This window comes from Myotis lucifugus, unplaced genomic scaffold (assembly GCF_000147115.1).
Source record: "Myotis lucifugus unplaced genomic scaffold, Myoluc2.0 scaffold_40, whole genome shotgun sequence".
In the NCBI taxonomy this organism is placed as follows: Eukaryota; Metazoa; Chordata; class Mammalia; order Chiroptera; family Vespertilionidae; genus Myotis; species Myotis lucifugus.
Window position 1 is genome coordinate 725,564 of NW_005871088.1, and position 15,413 is coordinate 740,976.

Sequence of the window (15,413 nt, forward strand, 5' to 3'; positions counted from 1 at the left end):
CCTCCCGCCTGAACCCATCACGAGAGGAGGCAGGGTCTTCCTCTTGCACAACAAATGCTCACTTATTGCCAAGGGGGACTCCGCAGTCTTTGAGTTGCTCACTCTGGTCTCTGCTGCCTGAAGGAGAGGGGCCTCTGCTTCCTGAAGGAGAGGCGGGGCTGGAGTGAGGGCACAGAAGAGTTGGGTGGCTCCCGGGGGAGGGCTGAAGGGTGTTCTAGTGCGTAGACACTGGGGCTCCCCGGCCTCCGGGGCATGGCCCAGCAATCCCCAGACAGCACTCTGTGGGGACAGGGCTGAGAAGTGGGGTTCGCCTGGATATGGGGCGCTATGAGTAAGCAGAACAGATTTCTTTTTAAAATATATATATATATTTTTATTGATTTCAGAGAGGAAGGGAGAGGGAGAGAGAGATAGAAACATAAATGATGAGAGAGAATCATTGATCGGCTGCCTCCTGCACACCCCACACTGGGGATCGAGCCTGCAACCCGGGCATGTGCCCTGACCGGGAATGGAACCGTGACCTCCTGGTTCATAGGTTGAGCCACGCAGGCCGGGCAGCAGATTTCTTGGTTGCGCACATTGGGGCACTGGTCAGTGGGTTCTCATGGGGGCGTGTCTCTGCCGCAGGTGAACGGGAAGGAGCTCTCCAAGCTGTCTCAGGAGCAAACCCTGGAGGCCCTGCGTTCCTCCAAGGAGCCCCTGGTGATACAGGTGTTGAGACGCAGCCCCCGCCTCCGGGGGGACAACTCCTGTCATGACCTGCAGCTGGTGGACAGTGGCACTCAGACTGACATCACCTTCGAGCATATCATGGCGCTGGGCAAGCTGCGCCCGCCCACCCCACCCATGGTCATCCTGGAGCCGTACGTCCTATCTGAGCTGTGAGTCGCCCTCAGGAGGGCCCCGGGCCCTGCCTCCAGAGAGGGCACGCCACCAGGGGCAGCCATCCCCACCCCACCCAGAGGCTGCGTTGCTGCAGCTCTGGGCATGGCGGGGAGACCCCGACTGGCTTGCCCTCTCAGGCAGGAAGCAGGCTCCTTGGCCTCCAGAGTTGACTGTGGCACCCAAGGGCTCAGAAATCTCCAGGCCTCTAGCCTCAGGCTGAACACCAGCCGGGGAAGGGGCCAGGGGAGGTTGACAAGCAGGCTCCTCATTGTATCTACCCCCAGGGCCAAGGGAGGACCATCCTGGGATCTTGCTGCTGGAAGGTTGAGGTCCTCAGCTCCTCCTCCTCCATCCTCTCTCCTCTGCCGTCCCATCGTCTTCTGCCTCACAAGCATCACCCCTTGAATCTTCTTGCATCCTTGTCTGTCCCATCTCTCTCCCTGCTCTGAACTTCTTCCATCTCTTCGGCTTCTTTCTTTGGCTTTGGCCCACTCAGAAGAAGGGCCTCTCACCCAGGCCTGGTGGCTCATGACTGTGTGAGCGCTGACTCATTCTGCTAGTCTAAACCCCGTCTGCAGGGAGGTGGTCCCGGGATCCCCTCCGCAGAGAGGTAGGCCCAGGGCTGCCGGCTGCCAAGCTTAGCTTCGGGGCAACGAGGGCCACCCTTGGAGGTAGAGTGGGCCCTTCTCTGCCCCCCAGCAGTCCTCCGGGGCCTGGGTAACTCCTGGGGGCGTTGCATGAGTGGGGTCAGTGCTGGGCGGGAAGGATACCCACAGTTTGGAGAAGTCACTGCCAGCTGGCATGGTTTGAGGAGTCTGAGCTGGGGGACGGTGCGGGACAGGCTTAGGGGTCTAGGCATGCCTGCATCCTCGGTGTGAACCCCCGCACACTCCTGGTCTATGCATGGATGCATGTAGCTCAGAAGGAGGGAGTTCTGGAAGAATAGCCTGACCCCATCTTCCCTGAGGGTGTACCCAGAGTAGGGCTCCATGCTGAGTGCAGTGGGACTGGCCAGCCCGGGAGCTGGGGCTGGGGCAAGGGCATGAGAGGAGCAGATGGCCAGCCTGATCCCCCACTTCTCCTGGGCAGCCCCCCCATCAGCCATGAGTATTATGACCCAGCGGAGTTCATGGAGGGCGGCCCGCAGGAGGCAGACCGTGTGGACGAGCTGGAGTATGAGGTGAGCCAGGTGGCCAGGGCAGGGCCCGCAGCCAGCCTCAGGAGCCAGTCCCAGGATGACTGTCTACAGCCCATCTCAGGCCTGGCTCCTGCTGCTTCCAGGCGGCTGGGCCTTGTGGTCCTTCCCGGGGTGTGGCTGGTTACTCAGGCTCACCCACCAAGTCTGGCTGAGTTGGGGAGGGCACGGGTGAGGTCACAGTTGGTTTATGTTGGTGAGTCTGTGTCCCGCACATGTCTGTGTCCTATGCGTCCTGTGCGTCTCGTGCGTATGTCTCGGGCATTTCCTGGTAAGAAACACATGCGCCATTTGGGGATGGTAAGAAAATCCTCCAAATCTGGAGGCTCAGCTCAGGTGAAGTGCTGCTGGGGGACCAGGCTGGGCCGTGTCCACCACCACCGCATGGGTCCTTGCTCACGTATTTCCGGGGCTTTCTTCCTCTGCTTCCCCCACGCCCCCTTGTGGCAGGAGGTGGAGCTGTATAAAGCCAGCCACCGGGACAAGCTGGGCCTGATGGTTTGCTACCGCACCGATGATGAGGAGGACCTGGGCATCTACGTTGGAGAGGTATGAAGGTGGGGAATATGGCAGTGGAGTCTTCTAGAAGGCAGCAGAGCCTCATGCTGTCTTTGGTGTACTGGGACCTCAAAGCTGGACTTTGATGATGCCCATCTGTACTGCACCAGTGAGGTGAACGGGCACCATGGTGGTGGGTAGTGAGGCAGGGCCTGGCACACAGAGAATTCCCATAGCATCCAACCCCTTGGCCTTTGCACACTGCCCAGGGTGCTCAGGCTGCCCACAAGGACCCAGCTGCCAGGGATAAGGCCTGCTTAGCATCAGTAGTCAGTGTATGCCCAGCCTGACAGCCCTCCCCCAGCCAGACAGCCCTCCCCCAGCGTACGTGGCCAGGGTGGGACAGTGGGCAAGGCTGAGGCAGGCTAAGGTCCCAGCTAGGCTTTGTTATTCCTCGCACGTCTTGCAGCCGCCCTCCTGGCACTCATGGGGGTCATTCTTTTCCACCTGTCTGTGTGTCTGTAGGAGGGGGGATGACTCCCCTGCTGCCATCCACAGTCTAGCAGTATCCTAATCAAGTTTACCTTCATAGGACTATCCCACTGCTATTTTTTGAGTATGGGAAAGTATCCTAGCCTCTAACACAAAAAAGAACAGGCTTTCATGCAAAAATGAGTGTAGGGTTGCCAGCCAGCGCATGGGCATGAGGGGGTGTTGGAAGGGGCTGGAAGGTTTGGGTCAGTAAGTTGGTGGCTTGTGCTAGGGAGAGGCGACTAGCCCCAGGCCCACTGTTCTGTCCCTGCCTCCTGGAGCTTGGGAGCTCCTGGTCTGAGCTGAAGAGGGAGCGAGCGAGGAGCCTTTGCTTGGCTTTGGGGACTCCCGAAGTGAGGCTGACCTGTTCTACTCAGAGGGCACCTTAGCGGAGGTGCCAAGTGCCCACCCAGGATGTGTGTGCCTTGCAGGTGAATCCCAACAGCATTGCAGCCAAAGACGGCCGGATCCGAGAGGGAGACCGAATCGTCCAGGTGAGCGGGGCAAGCATGCCTGACTCCAGGCTCCACTGTGCCAGCTGCCCCTCCACTTCTTCTTTTTTTAAAATATTTTTATTGATTTCAGAGAGGAAGAGAGAGGGAGAGAGATAGAAACATCCATGATGAGAGAATCATTGATTGGCTGCTTCCTGCACGCCCCTTATTGGGGGATCGAGCCTGCCACCTGGGCATGTGCCCTGACCGGGAATTGAACCACGACCTCCTGGTTCATAGGTCGTCACTCAACCACTGAGCCACACCGGCCGGGCTGCCCTACCACTTCTTAGCTGAACCCAGCTCAGCCCTGCTAAGAGCTTAGCTTGGTGCCAGGCAGCCTAAAACCAGGCTGGGTCTCCTCTCTCTGCACAGCTGCTCTGGGTGGCTCCCGGGTGCCCATGGGATCTGCTCTGGCACCTTACTAGCCTCTCCCTCTGTCCCCCAGATGTGAGCACATCTGTCCCATGTTGTCCTCTGAGCATATGTGCCTTTGCACAGGCCAGGCTGTCCTCTCCCGAGGCACCTCCCACTTCTCTCCATCCTGCCAAAGCTTGGGGAGCCTGTTCCAGCCCAGGGTGCTCACCCAGGGCCCGCCCCTCAGCCAGCTCTGGCATCCCTGCTGATTGTTCCTCACCCGCCACAGATAAACGGTGTGGACGTCCAGAACCGGGAAGAGGCGGTGGCCATCCTGAGCCAGGAGGAGAACACCAACATCTCCCTGCTGGTGGCCCGGCCTGAGAGCCAGGTGTGTGTCTAGCAGGGTGTTCTGGGTCCCCTCCCATCAGGCTTTCTGTCTTAGAATCTGCTGATCTGTGTCAGGGGCACAGACATGCCAACAACCTGGCAAGGATAGAGAGCTGGCAGTGTCCCAAGGCCTGTTTCTCCTTTTGGCCTATGCTGGCCGGGACCACCCCCTCTCTGGGGTTTTTAACTCTGTTGGGTATGGAACCTTGAGGCAACTGGAGGGGTGGCTGGGGAGGTTCTTAAGACAGTGGGACATCACGGGCCTGTCTCTGCAGCTGGCAAAGCGAATGAAGGACAGTGACCGCGATGACTTCCTGGATGTCTTGGGCTCAGAGAATGAGGGGAAGTTGAAATCCCCCCCTGCCCAGCAGGTGAGGAAGGAAGAAGGGCAGGTGGTGGGGAGGGCCAGCAGGAAGGGAGGGTGAGGAGGGGCTGGGCGTGTGTAGGAGGTGGGCTGGACCCCAAAGCCCTTCTGATCACCCCATCCTCTTTTGGCGCCCCTGCTAATGGGACCCAGACTGAGTAGGGTTCATCTTTCTACCCCAGCTCGGAAAAGAAGAGGAGCCAGGGGCCCCGGATGTGGGCCCGGGCCTGAGCAACAGCCAGGAGCTGGACAGTGGGGTGGGTCGGACTGACGAGAGCACCCGCAACGAGGAGAGCTCTGAGCACGACCTGCTGGGGGATGAGCCCCTGAGCACCACCAACACGCCCGGCACCCTGCGCAAGTTTGGCCTGCAAGGGGACGCCCTGCAGAGCCGCGACTTCCACTTCAGCATGGACTCCCTGCTGGCTGAGGGGGCTGGGCTGGGGGGTGCCGAGGTCCCGGGCCTCACCGATGAGGAGTACGAGCGCTACCGGGAGCTGCTGGAAATCAAGTGCCACCTGGAGAATGGCAACCAGCTGGGCCTCCTCTTCGCCCGCGCCTCCGGTGGCAACAGCGCCCTGGACGTCAACCGCAACGAGAGCCTGGGCCACGAGATGGCCATGCTGGAGGAGGAGCTGCGGCACCTGGAATTCAAGTGCCGCAACATCCTGCGGGCGCAGAAGATGCAGCAGCTGCGGGAGCGCTGCATGAAGGCCTGGCTGCTAGAGGAGGAGAGCGTCTATGAGCTGGGCGCCAGCGAGCCCAAGAAGCGTGAGCTGCCCGACATCTCCGAGCTGCCTGAGAAGTCTGACAAGGACAGCACCAGTGCCTACAACACGGGGGAGAGCTGCCGCAGCACCCCTCTGCTCACCGAGCCGCTGCAGGAGAGCCCCCTGAGGCGGGCCGCTGCTGGCAACTCCAACTTGAATCGGACCCCCTCGGGCCCCCCTGTCGCCACCCACCCCAAGGCAGCTCCTCCACAGGGGAGCCCTGGAAAGTTCCGATCCCTCTCCCGGGATCCCGAGGTGGGCCGGAGACAGCACTCAGAGGAGCGCGTCCGCCGCAGCCCCAAGATGGGGGTCACCCTGGAGCGCGTGGGTCCCGAGGGCAGCCCTTACCTTTCCAGGCGCCACCGAGGCCAGGGCCAGGAGGGCGAGCACTACCAAAGCTGTCTGCAGCTGGCCCCTCCGCGCTGCCTGGAGGATCTGGGCCACGTCCCCTTGAGTTTGGCTGGTGGCCCTCGGGTGGGCGGAGCTGTGGCCGCAGCCAGTGAAGGGCCCCGCATGGAGTGGAAGGTCAAGGTGCGCAGCGATGGAACCCGCTATGTGGCCAAGCGGCCTGTGCGTGATCGCCTCCTAAAAGCCCGGGCCCTGAAGATCCGTGAGGAGCGCAGTGGCATGACCACGGACGACGACGCGGTCAGCGAGATGAAGATGGGCCGCTACTGGAGCAAGGAGGAGCGGAAGCAGCACCTGATCCGGGCCCGGGAGCAGCGCAAGCGGCGTGAGTTCATGATGCAGAGCCGGTTGGAGTGCCTGAGGGAACAGCAGAACGGCGACAGCAAGGCTGAGCTCAACATCATCGCCTTGAGCCACCGCAAGACCATGAAGAAGCGGAATAAGAAGATTCTAGACAACTGGATCACCATCCAGGAGATGCTGGCCCATGGCACTCGCTCAGCTGACGGCAAGCGAGTCTATAACCCTCTGCTCTCCGTCACCACCGTCTGAGCCGCCCAGATGGGAGCCAGCTGCACTATAGGGCGGGCCCTCCGCCCCTGCCCAGGTCCAGTGAGCCTCCAGGAATCCTACCCCCTCCTCTCCCTTAGAATCTAGTGTGTGTCTTTGTGCACAGGTGTGCACACACCTGTCTTTGTATTTGTGCACAGGACTTTGTTACCAGAAAGAAGCCCCCAAGGAGAATGGGCACCCCTTCCATTGTGTGTGTGTGTGTGCGCCTGTGTGTGCGCGTGTGCAACACTAGCCCAGGCACATGCACGTGCACACACTCACCCCCACCCCCCAGCTCTCTCAGTGTGTTGAGCTGAAAAGGAGAGGTAAAGAGGATTGTCCTAAGCACAAGAGAATGTCCAGCTCCCGAGCTGAGCCGACTCTCCCCCCTGCTGGGAGCCTCCACTATTTGTAGACAAAGGCGACCCTGTTTTTGTGGTTTTTCTCCCTTTCTGTGCTTGCCAATTGTTTTTCTGTTTTGTGCACCTGCCCTGGGGGCTAGCAGCTCCTTCAGGCAGCCTGACAAAGGTGGAACCCCCCCTAGTGAGGGCTGGGAAGGAGGGGGGTGGGAGGGGGAGTAAGAGAAGGGAGGGTAGGGGTGGGAGGGAAGGGATGGGAAGGAAGGGAAGAATGGGAAGCAGCTTTCCTGCTGGCCTCCGTCTGAGGTGTGGGGACAAGGGCTTTCAAGGATCACCCTGGAGGTTACCTCCTCTGTGACCAAGGTAGAGCCGAGACTGGGGCCTGAGGGGGCAGTATCCATCCAAGAAGAAATACCTGAGCCCAGGGCTGTGCTTGACTCCATGTGGAGTGTGGCTTCTCTTCTGAGGGTCGTGAAGGGGTCCAGAAGCCAAGGCCCATGTGTAATAGCAAAAGAGCTTTGTGACAAGACCCACATGGAGTTGAGGGAGCTGCCTGAACCCCAGCGAGAGCCATGCCAGGCCAGCTGGGCTGACTAGGGAGATGTCCTGCACCCCCACTTTGCAGGTGTGGACTGGGCAGTTCTCCAGGGCCCCTCAGCCTCAGAGAGCCTCAGATTGGAGGCAGATTGCCCATCCCTGCCCCCTACCGGCATCACAATAAAGCAAGCTGCCTTTTTATGGTGATTCCTGGCCTCCCTGTGTTTATTCTCATCGATCGAGCTGGGAGAAGAGCTGTCAGTTTGGGGTGGGAGAGGGGTGTGTGTGTGTGTGTGTGTGTGTGTGTGTGTGTGTGTGTGTGTGTTGCGGGGGGGGGGGCGTGAAGGGCAGGGCAGGTGAGGACTGGTGCCAATTGAAAGCTGTCTCTCAGCTTTCTTGGCATGTCACTGAGGAACAGCAAGGTTTTGTTATTTTTTATTGTTGATAGTATTACAGATATCTCCCATTTCCCTCCCTTTACCCCCCTCTTCCCAGCCTACCCACCCCCCCTCCAAGTTTTTTCTTTTTATTTCAGAGGAAGGGAGAGGGAGGGAGAGAGAGAGAGAGAGACAGAGAGAGAGACAGAGACAGACATCAATGATGAGATGCCTCCTGCACACACCCCACCTGGATCAAGCCCACAACCCAGGCATGTGCCCTGACTGGGAATAGAACTGACCTCCTGGTTCATAGGTCATCGCTCAACCACTGAGCCACTCTGGCTGGGCAACAGCAAGATCTTTTGATGTCAGTGTCCTGTACCTGACAGGAGCTGTGACAGGGTCACTTGAATCATTTCAAGGGTGTGACATGGCCTCAGGGGTGCTGCACAGATGCAGGATGACAGAGGCTTGGCTCAGGAGTGGCCACGGGGCCTGCCACTGAATGAGGCCAACACTCCTTCACCGCAGGAGCCTGAGAGAAGTGGATCCCACCCCCTCCCCCTGCTCCAGAAAAACCAGAGCAGGGGCAAGGAGCTGGGAGTTTCTCAAAGGCACAAGCTACCTTCCCGATTTGGGGCCCCCAGTGCCTAGCACGTAGATGATGCTGAGTAAAAGTCTAGGCCAGTGGTCGGCAAACTGCGGCTCGCGAGCCACATGCGGCTCTTTGGCCCCTTGAGTGTGGCTCTTCCTAAGCCTATGAGTACCCTAATTAAGTTAATAACAATGTACCTACCTGTATAGTTTAAGTTGAAGAAATTTGGCTCTCAAAAGAAATTTTAATCGTTTTACTGTTGATATTTGGCTCTGTTGACTAATGAGTTTGCCGACCACTGGTCTAGGCCATGAGGTGGATGAATACTTGGGTGGCCACAGGGCCCTTTTGGCTCATGGACTTGCAGGGATGCAGCCAGATGCGGTTCTATTCAGTGCAGCAAACCACTAGTATCGGCTAAGTGCCAGGACCCATGCTACGTGCTGGGTGAGAGCCAGGGCCCTGAAGGCCATCTCCAGGTGTGGCCTGCTCTGTGCGTGACGCTCCCTGGAGTGGGCAATGTGGCCATGAAGGGAGCTTCTGAACAGACTGGATGCTGCCAGCAGCTGAAGTGGGCAAGCACACACTTAAATTCTCTTAAAAAATGATGTAGACCTCTCATTAACTCTGCCAGTTGGCTGAGATGGGCATGAGTGAGGAATCTGAGTCCACGTTCCCAGAAGCCCAGTGCCCTGCTGGGAAGGCAGGTTCCCAAGCAGGCTACATCTGTCCAGCTACTGTGTTGAGCAGCTGGGAGGGAAGGCTCAACATCACACTGCAGACTGGAAGGAGTACAGGGCTTGTTGGTGAAAAGGGGTGAAGATAGCAGAGGTGTAGGGGCATGCGATGTCCCCTTCACAGCTCAGCCCTTCAAGACCTATTGCTGAAGACTAGGTACGTAGACTCTGGTGACCCCCCTGTTCCTCTGGAGGGAACATGACCCCATAGAGGAGGATGGGGCTCTCCTGCCACAGAAAATGGGGGTGGAGGGAGTGGGAGACAGAAGCCAACCATTCCCTGGGCACAGCTCTCCAGCTGTTGGGAGGCAACTTTAATGGCTCCAGAGGTTCCCCATTCTTGTTCCAGCCAGGATTTGCGTGGAGGCCTAGTGCTCAGGGGAAGTGGGCCAAGACGCCTGGGACCTGGAGTCCCTGAAAGCCAGCGCCGTGGCTCAGCTCTGATTCTTGGAGGTGGTGCCAGGAGGGTTGGCAGCCCTTGGCTTCTGATACCCTGGAACAGTGACTTCACATCTGGGTCCTATTGCCATCAGGCAGGGTAGTGGAGCCAGGATCAAAAAGTGCCCCTGGGTGGCACACAGCTGCCACTGTCTACCTTGCCTGCCTCGCCAGCACCCACCACCTACAGCAGGTGCCCTTTAAGCTCCCTCTGCTGGTCTTTCTATGGAATCCAGAAACCCTAGCAGCCAGCAAGCCTAGCCTGGCTTGGCCCTGAAGGGACTCAGCTGTACTGCTTTTGGGAGGACCCAGCTCTTCTTGAGAGCCTCCCCATTTGTCGTAGTCTGGAGGAGGTCCCCAGGCAGTTCCAGGTCACAAGTCACTTGCCCTCCATGCCCCCAGCCCTTCCTACTGCTATGAAGGACAGAGCCGAGGCACTGAGCCCTGCCCCCTCGGAGGTTTGGGGCCTACCTTCCTTGCACTGTTGCCCTGTTCCTTTCCTGGAACAGGCAATGGTGATCAAGCACCAGGGTGCCAAGGGTTTGCCATATGGGCTCAATGACCCCTCACCAAGACCCCCTAGGAGGCAGTCACATCAGAGCTGAGCAAACTGCCTTGGAACATGTATGTGGGAAGGACTCCCCTAGGACTTGCCATCTAGCCCCTTTGGACCCCAGGGCTCTGGGCACTTCTGCAGCCATGGATGGCACCAGTGAAACTCCCTGGCTGGGCAGGAGGGCTGAAGGTTGACCTGGAGCATGATGCAGGCACAGGCACCTGAGTCTGGTGTCCGATGGCACTGGGTGTTCAGGGGAGCGGTAAGTGAAAGGCCAAACTGGGAGAGCTGGCAATGGCTCCTCAGAGGTAGGGGTTCAGGCCGTTGCTTCTTTCTGCCCCTTCTATGTGTCCCACCTGACACCAGGAAGTGGGAGCACATTGAGAGGCAACGTGGAGGGGGTGGGGTGTAGTGCTTAGAATGACTACACCCCAGACAGCTGCCAGGTTGATTGGCTTCAACTGTATTAGTGAAATGGCCACTCACGATGTAAGCATCAGAGTACTTCAGTATGTGGCTCATGCCCAGGGCTGCACACACAGGAACCACTGCAGGATGTATAGGGCTGTCTACATGTGTTGCTGACTGCTGGGTTTGGGGGAAGCCAGGCAGTTGCCGCCCCAATGGTAGGCGGTCAGAGGCCCTACCCTGGGCAAGCCGGAGGGACTGAGGGGCAGGAGAGAACAAGGCAGTCCTCTGCCAGACCACATGTGCTGGGAGGAGGGGCAAACCCATGTAGGCAACCAGGAGACAGCAGGTAGATGCTGGTCACCGGGGCCCGAGGCAGGGAAGGCTTAGCTGGGGGCTGGGGTAGGCAAGCCTGCAACACCAAAGAGCAAAGCAAACCCATGAGACGGGAGATTCAGCCCAGTCCCCGCTCAGCGTTGCATTATCATGTGGACCAGGGGATGCTGGCTGCCCAGCCCTGACCTGTGTGGAAGGCAAGGTGCAGTGACGCAAATGAGGGGCCTCTAACTGTTTTATTGAAAGAAGCACGGGGGGCTGGGGGCACTGCCCTCAGGCCTGGATGTGGCTCTTGGCGTTGAAGGCCAGGTAGTAGATCACTATTCCGATGACTGCGGCTAATACCTCGGTGGAAACCCAGGGCCCGTTCCAGGTGCCCTGCAAGAAAGGAGAGCAAAGCAAGCTCAGGGGAGGGATGGGTGAGCGGCCTAGCCCCTGCCCCCCCAAAAGTATGAAGCTTGCTGAGTGCTTGCTGTTTCCCAAGCCCAGGCCAGCCTCTTCAGCCCACTCACCCGATGGTCTACGCTGACTGTGAACAGGGGTGCGATGATAGAAATGTCTTCGTTGTTTCTCTGAGCCTGCAAGGGAGGTGCTGGGGTTAGGGGTGCTGCAGGGTGGGGTGGGGTAGGAGAGACAAGAGCACTGGCTTGAGTCAGGGAAGAGGGGAGGAGAGAGATGGGTAAGGGAAAAACATAAGGTCCAAGCACAGGCGGGGCAGGTGTATAGGAAGGCACCCACCCAGCCACCCTGGTCCCTGTAAGCAAGGCCCCTAGTGGCCCAGAGCTCCAGGAAGAGGGGTTGGAGGGTGGAGGGCTGTGGAGGCAGGGTGTGCCCTCCCTCCTGCAGGCTGGGGAGGAGCTGCAGGTGGCACTCACCTTCCTCAGGAGGCTGTAGGACTCCTCATCGAAGAATCTGACCTCATAGGTACCTGCGTGGGCATTTTTGTGATCTAGGCTCCAGGACACCTGGGTTGGGTATTTGGCACGGGGTAGGCACAATGAACACATCAGGGTCCCGCTGCCAGTGCTAACACAGCACCACTGCCAGTGGCCCAAGACAAAAGAACCCTGACCCTGCTTGACCAGGCCACCTCTAGGGCTTCCAGTCACACCCAAGAGCAGGTGGCCTTCCCCCAAAATGACAACCATAGTATCCCTTACCTGATAACGTCCCACGTCCTGACCCCGGGTGACAGGAAATTGTTTTCCACTGACGTCAGCATAAAGAGCCATGTTCTGGGGAGAAGACAAGGGGCGAGTCATTTTCTCCCCTATATGGCTGTTGGCAGAGGCCCCACTGTGCTGCTCCCAGCGGCACCTGTGGCCTGTGGGCAGGGGACACCATGCGAGAATCATGGAGGTAGGCCTGGCACAACCCAGAGCCTTGCCAGGAAGCCAACACCCACAGATACTGTCACTATTTCTCTGGCTCAACTCTGGGGGGAGGGTACATTCCTTTTTTGGCCTGGCCCCCCTAACCCACAGCAAGCCTGTTAACTGTGAACAGCATGGGATGATTGACATGTCCTTATTATTTCTGAGCCTGTAAGGGGGTGCTGGGGCCAAGGGGAACCCAATGAGCTGTCCAAGAAATGTTGTATCCAAAAAGGCCCAACTTCCTTCTTTGGGCCTTTGGAAGGCTGGTTAAGGTCAGGTCTGTTCAGTCTTAAAATTATGAAATACCCACATGGACATACACCTTGGCAAAGAGCAACCAGAAAAGGGATGGAGAAAACTGGGGACTGACCCCTGGCTGTTTCTCACTTCCACGTACATTCTTTTATCAACGATGAGAATCATTGATCAGCTGCCTCCTGCACACCCCACACTGGGGATTGAGCCCGAAAATCGGGCATGTGTCCTGACCATGATCTTCTGGTTCATGGGCTGATGCTCAACCACTGAGGCACACTGGCCGGGCCACATACATTCTCTTTAAGACACAGCAAAGTGTCTACCTACATTACTGCACCTAGGCAAAAAAACCCAGGAAGCTTAGGAGAATGTTCTTTGAACAACTGCTAGAATTTGATCTTAGTGCATCGAAATCCACATGGGTCCCTGGGTCTGCAAGTTGAGTAGCTAATGCCCAAGGTCCCAGGCTCACTACCCGCTTCTCACCCCAGTACCCTCCTGGCTGAACCCCCCTCCCTTACCTGGACCCTGTTCTTGCATGTCAAGGAAATCTCCACAATGAAGACAGTCTCAGTGGAAATGACGGCATCAGAGGTTGTGTAGTAGGAAGGGGTGATTTGGGGCTCCATGCAGGCCTCTGCTGTGGGGAGAAGGCAGAGAATGCCTGGGTAAGGCCTAGCTTGTGCATGCTGGGCTAGAGGACAGAGGGACCAACCTGATCCCAATTCCCACACCTCATCAGCTAAGGACACATGGAATCCTTTGGACCCTGCAAGGTAGGATATGGGAAACAGATCTAAATAAGTCAGAAGTGCAATGGCAAAGGGGGTGGGGAATGGGAAGGCTTTGTACAGGTGGGACCTCAATGTAAGGGCAAAAGAGCAGGTGAGTGGGGGGAGGGGGCTGGGTGGATTCACTGCACAACGCGTATCTATGGACAGGGAAGCCATGCAAAGGTTTGGGGCTATAGCCTACCCTTGGTCTGTAACACTCCAGAAGCCCAGGGGGCTAAGCTGACCTCAATTCAGAGCCATGAAGAACCCTGGACAGTTTATTCAAAGTGTCCTCCACAGCCCTGACCGGTTTGGCTCAGTGGATAGAGCGTCGGTCTGCGGACTGAAGGGTCCCAGGTTCGATTCTGGTCAAGGGCATGTACCTTGGTTGCGGGCACATCCCCAGTAGGGAGTGTGCAGGAGGCAGCTGAATCTATGTTTCTCTCTCATCAATGTTTCTAACTCCATCCCTCTCCCTTCCTCTCTGTAAAAAATTAATAAAATATAAAAAAATATTTAAAAACAAACCAAAAAAACACACAGTGTCCTCCACAGACACCAAACGTGGAGCTGCTGGCAAAGCACATGGGCTTTCAAGATGGAGGGAAGGGTCTCTGCCTCCAGCTACTGTGGACAGAAGGCCAACACTAGCCCCAGTGTTTCCCGAGGGAAGGAAATGGGAGAGGTTCTGGATCCAGATGCACAACTGCTCCCCTTGAACAGGGCTGCCCTGAGAAAGAATGCTGCCTTAGCCATCTCCGCGCTGCTAGAGGCTAGAGAAAGAAGGGTGCCACCAAAGTCACAGGGCGCCAAGTAAATGCTACCAATGGTAAAGTTCTCAGCCAACTGCTCTCTGAATGTGGTGTCCCTGCCTTAGGTTGAGGCAATCAGGGAAGATTTTGGGTGTGGACATCAGGAAGATGCCTGGGAACACTGGTGGGGCAGTTCTTAGGAGCCACATCCAGAAGATCCTTCTGTGCCCTGCTAAGCTTGGCACCAAAAGGTTTTACAGCCGGGTATGTCCTTTCCAGACCTCTCTGGCTACAACATGGGGAATCCCTGAGAGATAAGTGAGAAGGGTGGAGGCAGGAGGCCAGTTAGGCTGGTGCAGACACCAAGGACGCTGGCCTGAAAGTAGGGCAGGTAAAGTGAATGCACAGAAAGCGACCCCTCCCTAGTCCAGCCCCCAGGCGGCTCTGGCTCTTGCAAGGACATCCTCCTCAGCACACTTCCGGACTCCAGACTCAGCTCAACCCTGCCGCTAGGAGTTCATCTCTCAAGAACGTCAATTGATCTGACTGTGGTTCTGCTCTGCTGAAAGGCCCTTTAAAGTTACATCAGGGCCTCGGGTAAAAACTCAAAAGTCAACAGTCTGGCCTGACACCCAAGCTCCCCGCTTACCTCTTCAACTCAGATCTAACTCGCCCACGCTCCGCGAGCATGGCCACTCTGCCTGGTCGGTCCCTTCTCCCTCTTCACTTTAAGAGCTCCCTTCCCGGGGAGGCCTGGCCCCACCGCGCCCAGTAGGTGGCTCCTCTTCTCCAGCCCATTTCCTCCCCCTGATCACCCTGCGCTGTAGAGCTTTGCTCCTGTACAACCCTCCTCCGAGACCAGGAACTCTGGGAGAGGGAGCAGAGACGTGTGTCACTTTCCCCGCTGGAGAGGGGGCCGGGTGCACGGGAGAGCCTCTGAAACTCTCCCTTGCAGGAGCAGAAGGGAGAAAGATTTGTTTGTTTCTTCCGGCAGCCTGGCCGCTGGGTAAACATGTGTGGTGCAGGAGCGCTTGGTGGCCTTGGTCGTCGCGCCCCGAGGCGACCTGCCTCTTGGAGGAAGAAGGCCCAGTACCCCGCTTCCCCCGCACCCCTCCTCCCCGCCACACACCACCAGTAGTGGAAGAGAAGCTCGCTAGAAACGAGCTCCTGCCATGCCGCTACCTGAGCAGCAGGAGAGGCCCGACAGCAGGAGGAGCGCCAGGGCGCCGAGAGATGCCAGCGCCACCATCGCCTCTTCTGTGCCGAGTAAAAAGAGAGCGACTCCACTGAGCACGAGGGGCAGACAAGGAAGCGCGACACGTAAGAGGACGCGGCAGCCAATCAGACGCCGGCAGGCTGGGCGGGCCTGTGACGTCGCTGGCGGCACTGACGTGTCCCCTCACAGGACCTGTGGCCCAGCTGGGTGCCCCCCAAAGATGGCGGCGGCGGCGGCTGCGCTCT

At 58.0% G+C, this 15,413-nt stretch overlaps 2 protein-coding genes across 4 annotated transcripts in view; one reads left to right on the top strand and one right to left on the bottom strand.

Moving 5' to 3' along the window:
* The window catches only part of PDZD4 (PDZ domain containing 4), a 23,546-nt gene extending 16,533 nt beyond the window's left edge, over nt 1–7,013 (top strand). For both annotated transcript variants that reach the window (XM_006087684.3, XM_023753006.1), the window contains exons 2-8: nt 631–884; nt 1,978–2,068; nt 2,534–2,632; nt 3,544–3,606; nt 4,253–4,354; nt 4,629–4,724; nt 4,900–7,013. In XM_006087684.3, the coding sequence (XP_006087746.1) occupies nt 631–884; nt 1,978–2,068; nt 2,534–2,632; nt 3,544–3,606; nt 4,253–4,354; nt 4,629–4,724; nt 4,900–6,447 (2,253 nt within the window). In that variant the 3' untranslated portion in view covers nt 6,448–7,013. The remainder of the gene's footprint in view (nt 1–630; nt 885–1,977; nt 2,069–2,533; nt 2,633–3,543; nt 3,607–4,252; nt 4,355–4,628; nt 4,725–4,899) is intronic.
* Nucleotides 7,014–11,010: 3,997 nt separating this feature from the next.
* Nucleotides 11,011–15,395, bottom strand: SSR4 (signal sequence receptor subunit 4). 2 transcript variants are annotated; one of them, XM_006087690.3, is made up of 6 exons: nt 15,135–15,395; nt 12,949–13,064; nt 11,954–12,028; nt 11,669–11,758; nt 11,306–11,371; nt 11,011–11,171 (listed from the first exon to the last, which is right to left on the bottom strand). In XM_006087690.3, exons 1-6 carry the CDS (start codon nt 15,199–15,201, stop codon nt 11,067–11,069), a joined length of 519 nt encoding a protein of 172 aa, XP_006087752.1. In that variant the 5' UTR covers nt 15,202–15,395; the 3' UTR covers nt 11,011–11,066. The 2 variants fall into 2 exon arrangements, with proteins under 2 accessions (XP_006087752.1, XP_006087751.1); XM_006087689.3 differs by having other exon boundaries at nt 12,949–13,067.
* Between the last annotated feature and the right edge of the window lie 18 nt (nt 15,396–15,413).

Bases quoted from the DNA above. Each gene is read 5' to 3' on its own strand.
- SSR4 (XM_006087689.3), bottom strand. From the start codon at position 15,201: ATGGTGGCGCTGGCATCTCTCGGCGCCCTGGCGCTCCTCCTGCTGTCG. The intron at 11,372-11,668 runs GTGAGTGCCACC...CCTCCCTTGCAG, and splicing joins CCTACAGCCTCCTGAGGAAG to GCTCAGAGAAACAACGAAGA. The intron at 11,172-11,305 runs GTGAGTGGGCTG...CCTTTCTTGCAG, and splicing joins CAGTCAGCGTAGACCATCGG to GGCACCTGGAACGGGCCCTG.